This window comes from Camelina sativa, chromosome 3 (genome assembly GCF_000633955.1).
Source record: "Camelina sativa cultivar DH55 chromosome 3, Cs, whole genome shotgun sequence".
In the NCBI taxonomy this organism is placed as follows: Eukaryota; Viridiplantae; Streptophyta; class Magnoliopsida; order Brassicales; family Brassicaceae; genus Camelina; species Camelina sativa.
The window spans coordinates 23,426,377-23,446,022 of record NC_025687.1 but is presented as its reverse complement, the minus strand read 5'-3'; the positions used below and the strand labels follow the sequence as shown (position 1 = coordinate 23,446,022).

The 19,646-nt window shown below is 33.7% G+C and overlaps 3 protein-coding genes across 3 annotated transcripts; 2 read left to right on the top strand and 1 right to left on the bottom strand.

Moving 5' to 3' along the window:
• LOC104777843 lies at nt 2,005-2,686 on the top strand. Its single transcript, XM_019241995.1, has 2 exons — nt 2,005-2,188; nt 2,288-2,686. The coding sequence occupies exons 1-2, from the start codon at nt 2,132-2,134 to the stop codon at nt 2,483-2,485; spliced, it is 255 nt and encodes an 84-aa protein (XP_019097540.1). The 5' UTR covers nt 2,005-2,131; the 3' UTR covers nt 2,486-2,686.
• Nucleotides 3,179-5,535, bottom strand: LOC104777842 (ras-related protein RABG3e). The gene is made up of 7 exons (XM_010502170.2): nt 5,318-5,535; nt 4,780-4,806; nt 4,505-4,604; nt 3,964-4,110; nt 3,800-3,880; nt 3,559-3,704; nt 3,179-3,446 (listed from the first exon to the last, which is right to left on the bottom strand). The coding sequence occupies exons 1-7, from the start codon at nt 5,368-5,370 to the stop codon at nt 3,377-3,379; spliced, it is 624 nt and encodes a 207-aa protein (XP_010500472.1). The 5' UTR covers nt 5,371-5,535; the 3' UTR covers nt 3,179-3,376.
• Nucleotides 9,166-10,350, top strand: LOC104777841. Its single transcript, XM_010502169.1, has one exon. It carries the CDS (start codon nt 9,195-9,197, stop codon nt 10,200-10,202), a length of 1,008 nt encoding a protein of 335 aa, XP_010500471.1. The 5' UTR covers nt 9,166-9,194; the 3' UTR covers nt 10,203-10,350.

The window sequence follows — 19,646 nt, the reverse complement described above, 5'->3', positions numbered from 1 at the left end:
AATAATTTCAAGGATGCATGCAATTTCATATTTTAAATATCCTAGAACAATCAGATTAATATTCGAATTTAACAGTTATAGTTCTAGGTTCTTATGCATCAAAACAATCAAGCAACAATTTAAACAATCAAACAATCAGATTCTTAAGTTTGATATAATTTTGTGCAATTAACAAAACAATCTAACAACCCTAACATCCGATTTTTTAAAGTTTTTTTTTTAGGATTTAGGAATTTAAACTTTGTTAGATGTGTACTTGTATGTTTTAGGGTTTAATAGTTTTAGGATCAAGTTCGAATATATGTGTCCAATAGGTTCGATATTACCTTAACACCAATAGGGGTCTGACCGGTTTTGATCTGGGAGCTAAAGACCTCAGATATCTCTCACGAACCTCGAACTTGGATGGACCACGAACCTCGAACAGAACCGCAACAGCTTCCCACGAACGGATCTCTCACCGCTCACGAACAGGGCTTACCCCGGAACCACGAACCTCGAACTTGAATAGGATAGAACTTTGATCCAAGCACAGGCTGCTTGGACTAATATCGAACAAGGACTAGTCACGAACAAGGGTTGATCGTGATCTAGTAAGAGAGGTAGGGTTCGGGTAAGGGTAAAGAAGAGAGGCGGCGGTTTTAGGGTTTTTAGGGTTTTACTCAGCTGGATCTTTAGAAACGATCGTACTGATAACGTGTTGTAAACTAGAGAATCAAAAGGAAGAATGCTCTTGTTCTTATTCATGTAATGTCATTGAAGTTACATATATAGGGTACAAAACACTTAGACTAAAACCGACTATAAATTGGTAAATGACCGATGGACCTATGTCCGATGGGCTGTAAGCCCATGAACCATACATGGCCTTACATGGCCGGTTATGGAATCCACCATCCAGTGATTTACAACATTTATCCTACTCTATGTTCCTTTAAAAAAGAGATGTTTTAGGTTTTCACACAAATTAAAAGAGAACGTTTTTATTACAATTTTCTGAATCGAATGATATAACTTCCTCCTTTTTTCTTACCATCTGAATGACAAATAAAAATTAAATAATAATGATACTAATACAAAACAATATTCTTTGTAAAACACAAAATAGAACTTATAAAAAAACATTATTTTTAAGAATAAATTAAAGTAGTATGTTTTTCTTTCCTTATTCTTCTTTGTATCCTCTAATCTTACAGAATTATAGAACTGCTCTTACTGTCTTACATATAACATAACCAAATTCTAGAAGTGTTCGTTGTTCTATACACATAACATAACCCAATTTAGCTTTTCTAAACATATATAATAAGGAATTCAAATGCTTTTATTCAAACCTTGACTCTACTATTTTTCTTCTACATCAATCATAACTCTACTAATATATCTAGATTCAAAGTGTTATGATTTTATGTTTTATGTGGTATGTGTTTTACAATTTTTTTTCATTTAAATCTTTTATGTCAGTTAAATTAGATTTTGTGAAAAGATATTGATAGTTATTTCAATTTGGATTTATTATGTACTACAAGCGTCAAGCGATCATTTTGAAGATGTTTTAACAGTCAGATAATTTTTTAACTTACATGACAAATCTGTTATTAGTTTATAAAAGTAAATTATAAATTGCTATATATTCTTCAAATTTATAAATGATGTTACATATGAAAAAAAAAATCGAAATGTAATGAAATTTTTATTTAGTTGTAAGAAAAACTCAAAAAGTCCGGAATAACCCTGTAATCATGTTGGGGCCAGATCAGACCTTTAAATATAGACTCATTTTTTTTTCTTTTGATCAAAACCAAATCGAATTTAAATATATGAAAAAATTTACAGATTTCAGACTAAACCCTTACTTAAGCGGCCCACCACCACTCTGAAATTCAGATAAGGAAAAAAAGAAAAATTAGGCTATGCACAACACAACACAAAGTTGACCTTACAGTGTAAATATTAAATGATTATATAAATAAATGCAGATAGAGGGAAACTATAACAGTTATCTTGAAAACAACTTCCTTAATTTAAACTGGTCTCTCTATATATATAAACTTTAACACCCGAAGATTTAACATAGATCAAGAAAAAAAATCCTCAAAAAACAACAATAACAAAAAGTTAAAAGAGAGACATGAAGCAACAACGTTACTTGGTCGTCGTCTTCTTCATCCTTTTCAGCTTTCTTCTGGTAGATATAGCTACTTGTTTAAATATATTAAAACCCTAAATAAAGATTTGAAACATATATATTGAATTTGAATGTTGTATATACTTTTGGTTGGCACAGTTTGTGAACCTGAGTGAAGGAAGATCAGGAGGTGGAGGAGTAGCAGAGGAGTATTGGAAGAAGATGATGAAGAATGAACCGTTGCCGGAACCAATCAAAGAGCTTCTCTACAATCCGTTTAGGACCGCAGAAGAAAGGTTCATACAGAGTTTCGACACCAAATCTGTTGTCATCATCTACCACAACCCTAAGGAATAGTTTTAATAAAACCACTCTCCCTCTCTCTCAATGTCTCACATATCTGTGGCTCTCTGTGTTTGTGTATGTATCTGTTTATACATGCACGTATATCATGTGTGCGTTTTTATTAGGTAAAATAACAGCTGCTCGAGTTGATAACACTTAAAACTTTAAATATATATTTTCTGTTTAGTGAAGAAGTGTTAACCTTAGTCATAAGGGATTCTTTTTTACAATTATCCATTTATGTGACTATGTGAGTGACTCTTTGTGTGGTGAAAATGAGATTTGCTTCACATTAATAGTTTTGATATACGTAACTTAATATACAATGCCTTTTGTGTCTTATATTGTGAAACTGTTTAACTATGTCATATGATAAAAGATGATCAATATGAGTAATCCTCAAATTAGTGTTGTTCATTAGCTATTTAACATATAATAAAATCAGATGATTGTATCAACTTTTGAAGAACATCAACATTTTTATTTAAGACCCTAAAACATAATTATTTATTAATTAATACACACTCAAATGAGATTTAAGTTTTTATAATTCACAAGATATGTGTCATATGGGAAGGTCGTCGTGGTCTTCCAACCGACATTGGGATCAATCAGTTAATTATATAAAAGTCATCCTTAAAGCGAAACAAAAAAGTAGGAAAAAAACAAGTCTTTTCAATAAATGTAGTGGACAACAAATGTCGATAGTGCAGAGAAAAAGAAAGAAATCCATAATAATAATCACACAGGCAACAAACACCGACTAGTCCAATTCGGTTTTTACTTATTGTTTGAAATTCTAAATTTTTTTTAATAATAATTAACACCAGATTTACAATATGGTAAAAAACCCTCAAAAGTGAGATAGATAGATTGATTGATGATGAGAGAGCAGAAGTACTTTCAGCATTCACATCCTTTTGACCTTTGTGGATTGCTGCTGGTTCCAACATCGATCGTGTCTGGTAAGTACCTGTTAAGATCAAAACATCAACAAGTTTCAGGCAAAATCTTTGACCAATTTAACCATTAAACGATTAGCAAAAAAGCCTATGATGATGGTGATTTGCGTGTTTTGAACTTACATCTCTTCCTCTTCTCCACTTTTCATTGCGTTCTTAGTTATACACAGGAACGCGTCTTCCACATTGGTGCCTTCTTTGGCAGAGGTTTCATAGTACGGAATGTTTCCTTTTGAAGCACACCAAGCTCGAGCCTTCTTCTCTGAAACCTGAAAAAAAAAACCAAAGAGTGATTGGAAACAATGCAGAGAGGTTTCAAATTTCAGGGTTGTTCTTTATTATTAGATGGAGATAATATACATACCGCCCGACTGTTTCCACCATCCACATCGATCTTATTACCGATAACAACAAAGGGAAAGTTCTCTGGATCCGACGGACTTGCCTGCAAATCACAATAAATGGAATTCAGACAAAGTTTCTTTATTGAATCTACTGGAAAGAGGGCATGAATCCATATCTATATACCTGAATCAGAAACTCTTCCCTCCAGTTGTTGAGATCCTCAAATGACTTGGCGGAGTTGACATCATATACAAGAACACAGCAATCAGCACCACGATAAAACGCTACACCAAGACTCTGAAACCTTTCTTGACCAGCTGTGTCCCAGATCTGAAAGAAAAGTAAGGTCTTAGCTCTTATGGTCAAACAAAGAGATCAATACATATAGTCCTTGGGGTTAAATTCTTAATCTAGAACAAACACTGTCAACCCATTTAGTGTTTTCCTAACTCTGATCATGCCGAAGCAAATCCGTTAAAAATCACATTAAAAACTAGTATAAAACATTTCAATATTGGAATGATGCACAACAGTCCCAGAGAATAAAGATTCCATTGGTATAAGATCAGACTACAGATAATATGTTTATCCCTTGAGGCTCATAAACTACATAAATATACTGTTTCTTTCTTTTCAATTTTACCCTGCCGCTACGGAGTCAAACTCATACCAATGCGCTAAACAAGCATAATCTACTCCAACACAAAATAAGAGTACAACAAACCTGTAAAGTGAAAAGCCGGTCTTCAAATTGAACTTCCTTAGTCAGGAAATCAGCACCAATGGTCGCCTTGTACTGGTTGCTGAACTTCTTATTAACATATCTAAAGGCGTGATGGTTAAAGTGAAACAGACACAAAGAACTCATCTAAACTCAAAATCGTACAGATTATATTATATGTCGTAAAACAGATAATGTATCCATCCATAGTTATAGTAACAAAACCATTGTTAATATCATCATATCCTTAAAATCCAGTCACAAAAAATTAAGGATACTGATTCATCAAAGAGGTCTTCCCAACCCTGCAAAATCACAAGTTCAAAATACCCAATGAGTCACATAAGTCATCACTTGGATAAACATGATTGCTAATACTCCCATGATTGCTGATATACTCCGACCTAATGATTTATAATAAAAAGTTGTCACTTATAACAACAGGATTTTGTCACATACAAACAAAGTCACTAAAGTCAAAAATATACAAAGAACACCAAATCTGTATCATACTGAGAGAAAAACAAAACAAATCAAACAGCATGAACTTAAATAGCATCATTCATTACTTGAGAGACTAAAAGAGCCTAACTAAAACCTTCCCTAATCGCTGTAATTTGATTCAAAAGAGGAAGTCCCTCCCCCACTGAGAACTAAACAAGTCTTTACAAATTCAATTCAAAACAATTGAATCTAGAAATCAACAACCTAAGAGATGAGATCATACCCCACGAATTCAGATCAAGTCCAATCACCAAGTAATTCACAAATTGGACTTAAACGCAAAGAAAAAGAAAAAGAAAAAAAAATACTGACCCGCTGTCACCGAGGATGATGACTTTGAGGAGCGTTCTCCTACGGGAAGGCATCGAAGCAGTGACGATGATGATGATGATGATGATGATGATGGAGAGATCTGTACTGTAAAAGGCAAGATGAGAAAGGCTCTGCTGCGATTTTCTGGGTTTTTGGGGGAGACGAAGAAGACTGTTTTTGTTTTGTTTCTTTCTTCTCCTTTGAGAGCCGATGTTTTGCTGACCTGTCTAATAATAATTTCGATTTATTCTTTTAATTTTTTTTTTTAATTTTAAAAGATAGTAGCAGTAGTGTGGGCTGGCCCAATCCTAACCATGCAAAATTTGCATATGTTTGAAGCCGGTCCGATCTGACCCGAATTTTTTTGATCCTTTATAGTATTTATGTTAAAGCTAGGTCTGACCCTAAGACTATCAACAAAAAGGTTTGTCCATTTATCGTATTCTAAACATATGCCAACAATATGATGGGCATTCGAAATGACTTTCATCATACACAAATGCATGTTTGGAAAAAGACTTGATTGAACATATCTGGCAAAAATTTGTGATAACCGCACAATAAATCTTATTCTGAATTTTGTTTAAAATGTTTAAATTTTGTAAAATATATGAACTATTTTGAATTTTGTATAATATGTTTAATATTCCAAAGTTTGTTAAATATGTTTAAGATTCTATAGTTTTATGTAATATAAAAAGTTTAATAATTTTTTTGTCATTTTATATTATTAAAGTTGATAAATACTAAACACAAATTAAAAATTCTTATTTTAAAGATTAAGCAACCTTCTTTGGGTTCTTTAGTAAATGAATGATTTTGCAAAAATACTCTTAGGGTTGCTTTACTTAAATTAGTATTAATTATATGTTTAGTTAATTTGAGAGTAAGTTAGAGAGTACTCCTTACTAATGATGCTCTAATGTCTCCAACGACGGTGTTGAATAAAAAAAATCAATGTTGATTCATTTGAGTTGAATACAAAGAAAGTAGGGTCTTCAGTGATACGTGTCAGCTTGTAATTGGATAGAGTGGTGAGAGAATGTTTTTTTACTGACACTTTTTGTTTTTTAGTGTTTTTTAACTCCTTTCAATTATTTGGTTGTAATCAATTTTTTTTAAAAAGAAATTTATATCAAAATTCATAATTTTTAAAAATCTATATATAGAGACTATTTTCGTTTCATTTGGACATAAAAAAAACTTCATTTCTTACTATAACTTTCTCCTGTATCTTTCTATCAACTCTTTATACTTTTTTAAAAAAAAAATTGTTGTTAAATGGATCCCAATAATAATCCGTATAATTTTTATTTTTTTCATATTAAAATATTAGCTAAAAATATAAAATTCAATTTTTAAAAATAATAATGTAACTTTTATAAATTTTAAATTACTATAAATGTATTGTTATCAAATTAAGTATATATAAATATATAAAGTGAAAATAGTGGGATAAGGTGTTGAATTTTATTAAACAAAACTATTGGAGAGGTTAAAATTGATTTGGATGTTAAATGATTAGGTGGAAGAAAGAGAAAATGATAATGGAATGTTAAAAGTTGAGGTGGAGGGTGTTGAAAAGAAAAACCATTGTACATGGTCTAACAGGTTTACAAGATCTTTTGGATTTTTTGGGCTTTGTTTCATAACATATAACATTTTCTAAAAAGATGTTTAAAGGTGCACTATAAAATAAATTAATCAAAATTTAAATAAATCATCAATATTCACTAAAATAACTTTTAAAAAATTTGTTTATACTTTAACCAAATAAAATATAAAAGTAAAATATTTCAAAGTAGATAACTAGGTCAAGATTTTAATTTACTTAGATGATATTAAAATCAAGGTCGACATATTATTTTCAACTTTTGTTTAATGTTGACATATATAAGTCATATGTCAAAGTTTTGAATACTAGGGTTATGGTTTTAAACTTAATTTACAATAAATCATTAATCAAATATTCCAATCAGACAAAAATGTGAACCAAAAAAAGTAAAAGTATATTTCTTTAAGGATTTTTCAGGCCGGTTGGAGCTCGTTCGGGCTAAGCCTAAAAATCTCTATAGCCCGAATGAGCTTAGTCCAAAAAATCCATTTTTTTCTGGACATATATACTTAAGCCTGAATCCGATGTTTTTTAGGACCGAGTTGGAACAGTCTGCGGGCTTTGGCTCTAATTGGCATACTTACAGTAGGTCTCCTAGTCGATAGATGATAGTTTTGGGATTTAATTTTTATTATTTTAATACATGTAAATCCAACTAATTAACCTTTCACATAAAGTTTCAATTAACTAATAAATGACTTTGACCTTTTTTAAAAAAAAAGTAGATAATCTTCTGGTTGATTAAAATATTATTTTCAAATTTTTATAAATTTTAATTTAAACAAAATATGTGTTATATTGGTTTTTTTTTAAGCTTTCATTCATTAGATTGAAATACAATTCTCATAGATAATGTTTACAATGTGATTCTCGTGGAGGATGGTTACAAAGCTTTGTTATTGCATCTTCTATTCCAGTTGAATTCCACAGTTTCAAATATTAATTTGTCTCCAAGTAATAACCTCTCTGATTCAGTTGTGGATTGTAAAATTATGAATATCACCATGGAGGCATGGACCAACTTGTAAACTCTCGGTTTGTCTCATTCAAAAATTACTTGATTGTAGTCCCGAATCTACATTTGTTGCATTGCTACGATGAGACTTTGGAGTTCAGCTTCCAAAACTGTAGGACAAGATCTTTGGAGTTCAGCTTCCAAAACTGTAGGACAAGATACTCTTGTGCTTTTTCCAGCATTTAAAAAGAAATTCATGGAATCTCTTGTGACATAAGCTGATTTAGTATCTCCTCTATTCTGCTGAAACCATGAGTCTCGATCGTTGACTATGTCCCTCATCTTCCTTTGGCCAAAACTCTATCCATTATTTTGCTTCATCTGCTGCCATTATCAAATCTTTCTCCCAAGTATATATTTTGAAAAACAAGATGTTATATTGTTGTTAATAAAGAAAACTCGGAACCATACATATGTTTATTCATGATATGGACTTACTATTCCGAACAATAGATTAAAATTTTACCAAATATGTATTTCGTTCGTAAATAGTATTTTGGATCGATCCGTACAAATATAATTTTTATCGTCTAAGTTAGATTATCGATCTAAATAGTCTTAACGGAAACAAAATAAAATAAAATAATAAGTAGTATATATTTTATAAAATAAACAAGAAGTGTGATTAGATTATATATTTTAGAAAAAATGGAACATATATTATTTGACTGCATAACCTCTATGAAATTTGCAATTTAATAAATCAAATGATATAAATATATGTATTCAAAATGAAATTAAATTGTAGATAAGATTTTTTGTTTATTTTGAATGTCATTATAGAAATTCTTATATCAATTGTTTGACCACATATTTTTTTCTTGGATTCAACAAAAAAATTGAAATGATATTAAATTTTGAAGAATAGGATATATTTCTTTCTTCATAATTAAAATTGTAAAGATGCAAGAAAAAACAAATGTTAGAGATATGTGTTTGAATGATGATAACGATCCAAGGGTGACGGGTAATGACTGATGATGATCCAAGGGCCAGCATTGCTCATTACCAAAAGACACCAAGCCCTTTTCTAAACCGGAAGGTTATGACTTTCTGTATGTAATTAATTAGAGGCATGAACTAGGACAAAAAACTTGTAAGGTATGTATACAAATTATTTAGGGAAAATAAGATTACGCCTTTTCACAATTTCAGTGGTTTCTCTATATAATCTATGTCCTAATCACATAGATAACATCACCATCACCACACATAATCTCGAAGCAAAAAAAAAAAAAAAACCTATCATGGCTTTTCCATTGTTTTCGGCTTTCATGGAGAATCCTTCACCGTCTGCTACTGCCGCGGTCACACGAGAGGAGTTCCATACCTTTCACAAAATCGACAGAACCCTTTTCACTCGTCTTGTCTATACTCTAAGCCGAGACGTGGACCAGTCGTTTCACGCGATGGGTTTTCTCATGATGCTCGAGCAATCCGGTTACGCCCCCGACCTAATCGCCTCTCTTGGCTCTCTACCAGACACTGTCGTCGATGCTGTGGCTAACGAAGTCAGTGTCTGTATCAATCTTCTATTCAACCATCATTTCGCATCGACTGTCTTGGCTGCCAACAACGACGACAATACCATCATACCTTTGCTCTTGCGTATCACTAAAGGGAGGTTCACTCTCACGCTGATCAACGCAAACCGCGAAATTTTTTGCACTTCGTTGAGAAACAACTGGAACGATTTCTGCGTCCGAGCTTTCGAAGACATATGCGAGAAGGTACCTAAGTTCAATAGGGAGAAACTTATGGCTTTAGAGAGAGAGAAATACATTGAGGAATTGAGGAACATTAGGCTTGGTTGTCTTCAACAAGTTAGCCCTAACAGGAATGTGCAAAATGTAACTGTTGCTTATCCTCTTCCTCCTCCTCCTGTTGGAGAAGAAGCAAACAAGGCAGCCGCGGTGAGGATGTTGTCGGAAGAAGAGAGAGCAGCGAAGGCGGCTGCGGAAGAGAGGACTCTGTTCCTGACGTTTTCCAAAGGATATCCGATATCGGAAGAGGAAGTCAGGGTCTACATCACTAGGAGACTCGGGGATGTGATAGGAGCAATAGAGATGCAACAAGTTGAAGGTGAGCAGCCGTTGTTTGCGAAGCTGGTGTTGAAACCGTCGTGTGCGTCGATGATGGAAAAGATTTTGGGTGCGAGGGGTAAGAACAAGTTCACCATCAATGGCAAACATGTTTGGGCTCGTAAGTATGTTCGCAAGAACATGTTCTCAGCTTCAACCTCTACTCATGTTTGAGTGTATCTGTGCTTTTTGAAACAAACTGTTTGTTGAGAAATTAATCGGTTTAATATTGGGTTAAAGTATAATTGGTATCTTGTAAATACACAATTTATAAATTAACCACAAATATATAAGCCAACTAAATAAAACACTCTTATATTTATTTGTAAATCACTCACAATACAAAGTTTATAACTTATAGTAAAAACACTCAAATCTCACACCACTCGTTATTTTTCCAAACCTCACACACTCTCTTATTTATATGTTGCTTAGTATTGCAACTTCTCTTTATTATATTGGATGCTATGGGATGATTTGCTCTCGCTTGATCTCTCTCTATTTATAGGAAGCTTGCAGCCCACTTTTGTTGACAAACATAACAACCACCACTTCTTATTTCAACAATAGAAGCACCGTCCTATTTAATTACCTTCTCTTTTTGACTTTCAGTAAATCTTTGTAGCACATGTGAAAGTGATGATGAATTACTTTTAACACTCCCCCTCATTATCAACTTTCCTTGTGCGTGTAGTCATTCCAAGTAACATTCGAAATCCGATAACCTTAGATGCAGATAAGCTTTTTGTAAAGATGTCTGCAACCTGATCTTGTGTCTTGATTGGTTTCATGACAATATCTCCTTGAAGTACCTTTTCTCGCAAGAAATGATAATGTACCTCCACATGTTTTGTTCGAGCATGAAAAACAGGATTTTCGGCTAAACGAACTGCTGACAGGTTGTCACAGTGTAATGGAACTCCATCTTCTATCGGTTGGTTTAAATCTTTCATGAGTTGAGTCAACCAAGCACATTCTTGTGTTGCCATTGCTCCTGCTCTATATTCTGCTTCTGTGGTTGAAAGAGAAACGGTAGGTTGTCTCTTACTGCACCATGATATAGCTCCAGAACCAAGGTTAAATACATATCCAGTAGTTGACCTCCGAGTGTCATGATCTCCAGCATAGTCAGCATCGCAATAACCATTGAGCTTACTTTGTACTCCTTTCTTGTAAAGGAGTCCCCAATCAATCGTGCCTTTGATATATCTCAAGATTCTTTTAACTGCTTCAAGGTGTGGTTTCTTCGGTTTCTGCATGAACCTGCTAACAACGCCTACAGCGAAAGTTATGTCGGGTCTAGAAAGAGTAAGATAGATAAGACTACCTACGATTTGTCGATACATTGTTGTATCATCCAAGTCTTTTCCATCATAGGCACACAACTTCAAATTTGGCTCCATTGGTGTAGTGATTGGTTTACACTCAGCTAACCCAAACTTCTGAATGAGATCTCTTGCATATTTCTGTTGACCAAGAAATATGCCGTCTTTTGTTCTTTCAACTTCCAATCCTAGGAAGTGATTTAATTCACCAAGTTCTTTCATTTGAAATCGAACAAACAAGTTTTCCCTTGTCCTTTGAATCTCGCCCGTGTCATCTCCGGTGATGATTATATCATCGACATATACAAGAATAATTGATAATTTTTCTCCTTGAATCTTCACGAACAGACTCGAATCTGATGGGGCAACATGATAACCACTTTGGACTAAAAACTCCGCAATCTTCCCGTACCATGCTCTAGGCGCCTGCTTTAAACCATACAAAGCCTTCTTTAATTTGCACACATACTCTGGTTTTTCGTGATTTACGAATCCTTGGGGTTGATCAATATAAATTTCACGATCAAGTTCTCCATTTAGAAAAGCGTTCTTCACATCCATCTGCCATAAATTCCATGACTTACTTGCGGCTAGTGCTAGTAGCACACGAACTGTGGTTATCTTTGCCACTGGACTAAATGTCTCATCATAGTCTATACCATACTCTTGAGAAAATCCACGTACAACTAATCGGGCCTTGTATCGTTCGATTGTACCGTCTGGAAGAGTTTTCAGCTTGTAAACCCATTTGCAGGATATTGGTTTAACACCTTCCGGTTTAGGCACTAAATTCCAAGTTTGATTTTGTTTTAGTGCCAAAATTTCTTCTTCCATAGCTTTTCTCCATTCTGGATTCCTTGACGCTTCTTCGAATGTAGTTGGCTCTTTAACTTCAGCATACGCAGCATTTATGTACTTTGGATTTTTACGTCTTTCTCTTATAGACCTTCGTAGTTGAGGTTGTACTGGCTCCACTTGTTGTTCTTCTTGTTGAGTGGTCTCCACTTCATTTGGTGTTTCATGAACACCTGTTTTCCAAGGGCTTCTTGACTTGGATCCAACGTTCGATTGAGGTGACGGTAACTGTTCTTCTGTGTCTTCATTGCCAGGAGACGATTCTAGTTGTAACTTCGTTTGTAATTTTTCTTGCAACTCATGCGTATCTGGTAAAGCTACCTTGTTTGCCCACCACGAAGATGCCTCATCGAATACAACATTTCGTGAGACATATATCTTGTTTGTATTGGGATCACAACATCTCCAGCCTTTCTTTTGTTCGTCGTATCCCACAAAAATGCAGCGAATGGCCTTCTTGTCAAATTTACTGCGATCTTCATCGGCAATAAAAACATAGCACACACATCCAAATACTCGAAAGTAACTGACCGTTGGTTTCACATCATATAACTTCTGAAATGGTGAAACAAACTCCAATCTTGGTTGTGGCAGCCTATTGGTGATATAAACACCCGTCTTCATGCATTCTGCCCAAAATCTTGTATCAACGTTCTTAGCGTGCAGAAGACTTCGACAAATTTCTGCGAGGTGGCGATTCTTTCTTTCGGCTACTCCATTTTGTTGTGGAGTTTTTGCACAAGTGAGTTGTCTCCGAATATTAACCTCCTTAAGGTAGTTGTTAAACTCGTTTGAAGTGTATTCTCCTCCATTATCAGTGCGTAGGCACTTGATCGTTTTACCGAGCTCACGTTCTACTGTGGTCTTGAATTCTTTAAATTTTTCTAAAGCCTCATCTTTATGCTTTAGAAAATAAACCCATACGTATCTTGAAAAATCATCAATAAAGGTTATCAAATATTGATAACCACGTGTTGATGGTTGTTTGATTTTTCCCAGCAAATCTGAATGAACCAGCTCCAACGGCTCCTTAGCTTTAAAATTTGAATCCTTGTAAGGCAATTGATGTGCCTTACCATATTGGCATCCTGCGCACACAATCTCATGGTTCATCTCAAGTTGTGGGAGTCCCTTCAACATCGACTTCTGCATCATAATCTTTAATTTGCTGTAATTGACATGTCCGAGTCGTGCATGCCACAAGTCGCCAGTGTCACTTCTCCTCGTTTTTTCAACATAGGCTTCTTCTGCTGACATCACATAAATAGCCCTCATTTTTGGTCCTTCTATGAACGGTGTGCCAATAATTTTTAATTCTCGATACACCTTCACATCTTCTGGACCAAACAGTACGTAGTTGCCTGCACTTGTGAGTTGGGGTACGGATAACAGGTTCTTCTTCATTCCTGGGACATGGTAAACATTTCGAAGTTGAATTTCTTCATGTCCATTCTTTTGTGGTAGATTTGTCTCACCAACATGGGCTATTGGCAATTGTGTGTTATCAGCTGTTATAATAACACGATCTCCATTGTATTTTGTGATGTTCACTAATTTTGACACATCTCCTGTCATATGATTTGAACACCCAGAGTCAACGATCCAATCATTTTTGTAGTCGACTGAGTGATCGCATACAGCGGTGAGTGCAAATTCTTTTATTGAGTCTTCCTCTCTTCCATCATCAAGATCCACTTCCTCCGCAAAGAAAGAAGTTTCAAACTCCCAATCTTCTTCTCCATGTCCTTCATTCTTTGAACTTGTGGCAGCATTTCCTTCAACTTTCTTTGACCAACAATTTCTTGCATAATGTCCCTTCTTGCCACAATGGTAACATGCATCACTTTCATTATTATTTTGTTGCCATCGATTCTGACCACCTTGATTATTTTGAGCTCCTCGAGCTCCCCCTGATTGGAAACTTCTCTCATGGTTTCCTTGAGCATCTCGTTCTTGTCCGTTGAATCTCCCGGTACCACGTCCGCGTCCTCGACCGCGACCTCGACCACGTCCTCGACCACGACCATAACCATAACCTTGGTCATTTCTCTTATTGGTGAATAAAGCTGTCTCTTCACCATTGGTTGGTCGGCTAAGTGTGGGTTTATCTAGATCCTCCTCATTCATTAGCAAATTCTCTAGATCTGCTAAAGTTGGCTCGGTAGCCCAGCCCCGAGTTGCCGTAATAATACTCTTGTATTCTGGCTTCAGACCATGAATGATAATTCTTTTCATTCTTGTCTGAGTAATAGAATTTTCAGGATCTAGTTTAGAAATCTCATCACAAAGAGACTTCACTTTTGAAAAATATTGACTCACGGTCATATTCTTCTGGGAGATAGACAAAAGCTCATTCTCAAGCCTTTGTAATTTTGCGTCATTCTTCTTCGCAAAGATTGCCGTCAATATGTCCCAAGCTTCTTTTGGTGTTCGGGCATCTTTAATCCGTTGTAGAAAATCTTCTTCTACAGCCACGGTTAAAGCATACATGGCTTTACCAGCCTTGACCTTCCACTTCTTTAAGGCGTCATGATCACTCGTTGGTCTTTGAGGTGCAGCATCTTGTCGTACCGGTGTTGAGGTTGAGGTGTCGGAAGTTGTATCTGTGCTTCTTGCTTCTCTTGGTGGTGTCGTCTCAGCTCCGTTAACGATATCCCATAAATCTTGTCCGAGCAAATAAAACTTCATGCGAGTACTCCATGACCCATAATTGTTGTTATTGAGCTTCTCAATAGAGGTAGTAAAATCCGTCATGATTTTACCAAAAGCTTCCAAATAACAACTAAACAAATATATATTAGAGTTGGTCGGATCGACTTCGCTCTGATACCAAATGTTGAGAAATTAATCGGTTTAATATTGGGTTAAAGTATAATTGGTATCTTGTAAATACACAATTTATAAATTAACCACAAATATATAAGCCAACTAAATAAAACACTCTTATATTTATTTGTAAATCACTCACAATACAAAGTTTATAACTTATAGTAAAAACACTCAAATCTCACACCACTCGTTATTTTTCCAAACCTCACACACTCTCTTATTTATATGTTGCTTAGTATTGCAACTTCTCTTTATTATATTGGATGCTATGGGATGATTTGCTCTCGCTTGATCTCTCTCTATTTATAGGAAGCTTGCAGCCCACTTTTGTTGACAAACATAACAACCACCACTTCTTATTTCAACAATAGAAGCACCGTCCTATTTAATTACCTTCTCTTTTTGACTTTCAGTAAATCTTTGTAGCACATGTGAAAGTGATGATGAATTACTTTTAACACTGTTATCTGTGCATCTTGAATAAAACTGTTGTCGTTGTTGTTTTTTTTTTTGTTTAATGAAAATTGTATCGTCATATGGTATTAATATTCTACAAATTAGTATATTTTCAGATTGGCGAAAATATAAGTGTTGTTATACTAGTTCTCCTAAGTGTTAATTTTGATTTTGATTTCTTTTTTAAATGTTTAACAATTTTATCGCCAGAAGGGCTAAAAACTTCCAAGAACAAATATTTTAGCTAGGTATAATTATTTTCTATCAAAATATTTGCTTGGGAAAACATCAATGTTACATTTTTACTAATATATCCAATTGTCATAAACCCAATATTTAATTTTTGGTTTATTGGTCAAAAATTATTAATTGGTAGGCAGGCAAATATTTGACCCACATCCTCCATAACCTCAAAATTTTAACCAATATTTCCTCAAAATATTAAAATAATATAATTGATATTTACTTATATTTTGTATATATTCTTCAAAATCGACCTAAAGTAAGCCAGAAGGAAATTATATAATATGAAAATAATTTGTTCATCCAATCACAAGAGTATTGTTACCATTTTCGTATATCATATTGTTAACCTTCTTTCATATGCTTTTTCACTGAAACTTAAATTGAATGTTTCAAAAATATAAGCTATATTGTTTGAGTTTTGAACAATATATATATTGATGTAAGTATTTTGTTAACCGAGTGTATATGTGACTGTTAGATAATACTTATGATCCTGTAATTGTGTTACATTTGATCTAATATAATGTAGTAGCAATCAGTTTCCTTCTTACTTTTTTCGTTGGAAATATAACCACCAACTTAAAAAGATTAGCTATGGTTTTGAGCTAAAGATTAGTCATTTTAGCAAACCCTTGGCATGTGGATTAGCTATTATTACATCTACTGTTTGTCGTATTTTTATCTGTAAAGTCGACGTAGAAAATGATATTCCACAAATGAACACAATTTAGTTCATAAAATGACAAGGGTTTGTTACCGTCTTTAGTATTTGGTTAACCATATGTGTATGACTGTTAAATAATAGTTATGATAATTGTATTACATGTGATCTAATATTATATACTAGAAATCCGTTTCCTTCTGTTACTTTCTCGTTGGAAATTTAATTGCAAAATTTAGATTAGCTATATTATATTTTTTTTGTTTTCAAAATTTACTATTACGTAAAATCGACGTAATAGTAATCAGAAAAGATATTTCATCAATGAACATAACTAGTTCATGGAGTGACAAAGGTATTGTTACCGTTTTTAGTATTTTGTTAACCGTAAGGGTAACTACTGTTCAATAATAGTTATATATGATAACTATGTTACATGTAATCTAATATAATGTACTAATCAGTTTCTTCATTTTTTAACTTAATCGTTGGATCCAGATTGGTTTGTTTCTCTCCTTTCATCTTTGGATTTGGATTGAAATATAAATGGAACATATATATCATCGGTTTGGATCTAATATTCCATTTTTGGAATATTATGAATGATAGAACACATACTAATTGTTAAAAGCATATATGATTTATGATAAGAGTGGAGGGATTAACAAAATAAAAAAAGTATCATAATGAATAGTAGTTACACATTTTCATGTTGGCGGTTCGACGGACGCTGTTGTTCGCTAAGATGTGCTTATCTTTTTTCACCTAATATTTTTAGAACAAGCTGATGACATGATTGTGTTTAAGATAAAGAGAGTTTAGAAAGATTAGAAAGATTTTGTATAAGATTTCTTTTTGAAATATTTACGAAGATTAAGCTACAACAAAATAATTTTATTAAAAGGGGGAATGGAAGAACCGAAGAAGCTTCACATGAGAAAAAACGAAAGAGAACATGGCATAGGAATTAGGAGAAAACAATACACGACAGTGCATCTTTCGCTTGTGAATGGATCGTTTGCTCTTCCATACTTTTCTCTTTTCCGTGGCTAAATACGTCATCATTTTCATCGTACTCACTCTTTTCTTCTGCTATTTTTTTCTTTCTGGTAAAGGCTTTTTTCTTGTGTTTGGTTCTTGGATTTGTCTTTTTCACCATCCTCTTCTTCTCTCCCGAAGTCTTCTTCTTTTTCTGTTGGTTATTTCCACATGTAGATTTTTTTCAAAGATATATATTTATACTAGTCAATTGCACGGGTACATTTCAAGTTTATTTATTGAATAGTTGAAGTTATGAATATACGGTAAATGGAAAAGTAAACCTACAAAAGAATTAAACAATTGTAATTTTTAACATATACAGATATACTCATACTGACTAATGACTATCACTTTCAGATCCTTTCCAGAGAATCTAATCCAAAATTTAGCAATGATATAATCGATCAAATCTAGAACATATACTTTTAATGCTGCTAATTGCAAACGACATATAACAATATCACAAGAATACAATTCGATTAATAACGAAAGTATGTACCAAGCCGGAGGCACTGTAAGTGGGAAATATAAACAAAATTTTCCTGCAACGATTAATAACGAAATTTTGTTTATGCTAGTTTTACAAGGCAACAATTCAAGTGAGGTTTTATAAGGACGAGATCATAGTAAAACTAGCATAAACAAAATTTTGCTGCAATGATAAATCAGAGAAAGCTAATTGAGAATTTATTTCGACTTGCTTCTGTTGGACATTTGCATGTGTTCTTCACTTTTCTTCGTTCAACAAATAGTATATCTAACTTGAATCACATGTAAAGAAACCATCCCTGACTATATATAATCAACAAACAAGTGTAAATTTTTTGATGAGAAACAGAAACTACGAAAAATGATCAGTGGCCTCATTCTTTAGACGTAACGTGGCTTTCATACAAATTCATCCATATATTAAAAAGATTTTTCGAGATACAATCTATGGTTAGCTTTAGAAAGATGTGACCCAAATTAACTAAAAATTTATCAATTCATCAAATGAACATGAACATATATAAGTGGTAGATGAGTGATAAATCAAATGAATTCAAGCATAGTTTTCCTTTTCAGTGGTTGACTGGTTGTTTGTCACATGATCATATATGAAACATGACGTTAAACCATTCTTTTCTTATCTGTATTAACATTTTCATTTAGCAAAGAAAACTTGAAGTTTAAAGTTATTTACAAGAAATATCAATTAAGACATTAAGAAAATCGAATAAAGCAAAAATGAGGATAATCTTTCTATATCTACCCGAAAATCTTGAGTCGGGTATTATGTTCCCAAAATAATCTCGATCTTCAATGCTATTTAAACAAAGAAAACAACATTTAATATTTTAAGACTATAGAAACTAGAATATCTTAATTATATCTTCGATTTAGATTATATGGGAACTGGAAATCATAAAATTGATAGCATATTATAAATCATTGGTATATTACTCGCATATTCCATATAAGCTTTCTAAATCTTATTCAAACATTCCAAAATTGTGAGATCTTGAAAATATTATCAACTTTCTCGACAAGTTTATCGATAATCACTCAACTACAACCCTAGGATCTCCTTATAAGTCTATAATTACTGTTCATTTACCACAACTCATAACACCAAAAAAAAAAAACGAAACACACAAGCAGAAAATCTTACCTATTATCATTGCTGCTTTGTTTACCTTTCTAATTGACGTTCGCTTATTCAAACTATGTTTTGATTGTAAGGATTATTCATTTCATTACTTTTTTTTTTTTGACAAAGGTAGGTTTTCATTCAATCAAATAGAAACAATACAAAAAAAAAAAATTGAGATTCGAGAGTTCAAGAGGTTAAGAACATTACAAAGATAGACTTTCCCCAAAGTCATAAACAAAAAGATAAAGAAACATCAAGCAATAAGCCAACAGAGCTGTGAGGGAGTCGCTAAGAAGCAAGCTGAGACATGTGAGATCTTGGTTGCAAGACTGATCAACATCGAAGGATCTGATAGTTGACAATGTAGTCACGGTCATACGACTTTGTGACGTTGAGAGGTGAATCAAGGCCAAAGAGCTCTCCGAGGAGAGGGGCAGAAACAGAAGCATTGCCTTGGTAGGGATTCGATGGGTTGTAGCCCGGATGGTGGTGCTGGTTTTGAATATGCTATGCTTTGGTGTAGAACTCTGATAGTTGTAGTGGTAACTCCCACTCCATGGAGATGGGGTCAT

Excerpts from the sequence above, each read along its gene's own strand:
- LOC104777842 (XM_010502170.2), bottom strand. The coding sequence starts at position 5,370 with ATGCCTTCCCGTAGGAGAACGCTCCTCAAAGTCATCATCCTCGGTGAC. Across the intron at positions 4,807-5,317 it reads ATCATCCTCGGTGACAGCGG|GGTTGGGAAGACCTCTTTGA; the intron begins GTCAGTATTTTT and ends GTGATTTTGCAG. Across the intron at positions 3,705-3,799 it reads ATGGTGGAAACAGTCGGGCG|GTTTCAGAGAAGAAGGCTCG; the intron begins GTATGTATATTA and ends TTTTTTTTTCAG.
- LOC104777843 (XM_019241995.1), top strand. The coding sequence starts at position 2,132 with ATGAAGCAACAACGTTACTTGGTCGTCGTCTTCTTCATCCTTTTCAGC. Across the intron at positions 2,189-2,287 it reads TCCTTTTCAGCTTTCTTCTG|TTTGTGAACCTGAGTGAAGG; the intron begins GTAGATATAGCT and ends TGGTTGGCACAG.
- LOC104777841 (XM_010502169.1), top strand. The coding sequence starts at position 9,195 with ATGGCTTTTCCATTGTTTTCGGCTTTCATGGAGAATCCTTCACCGTCT.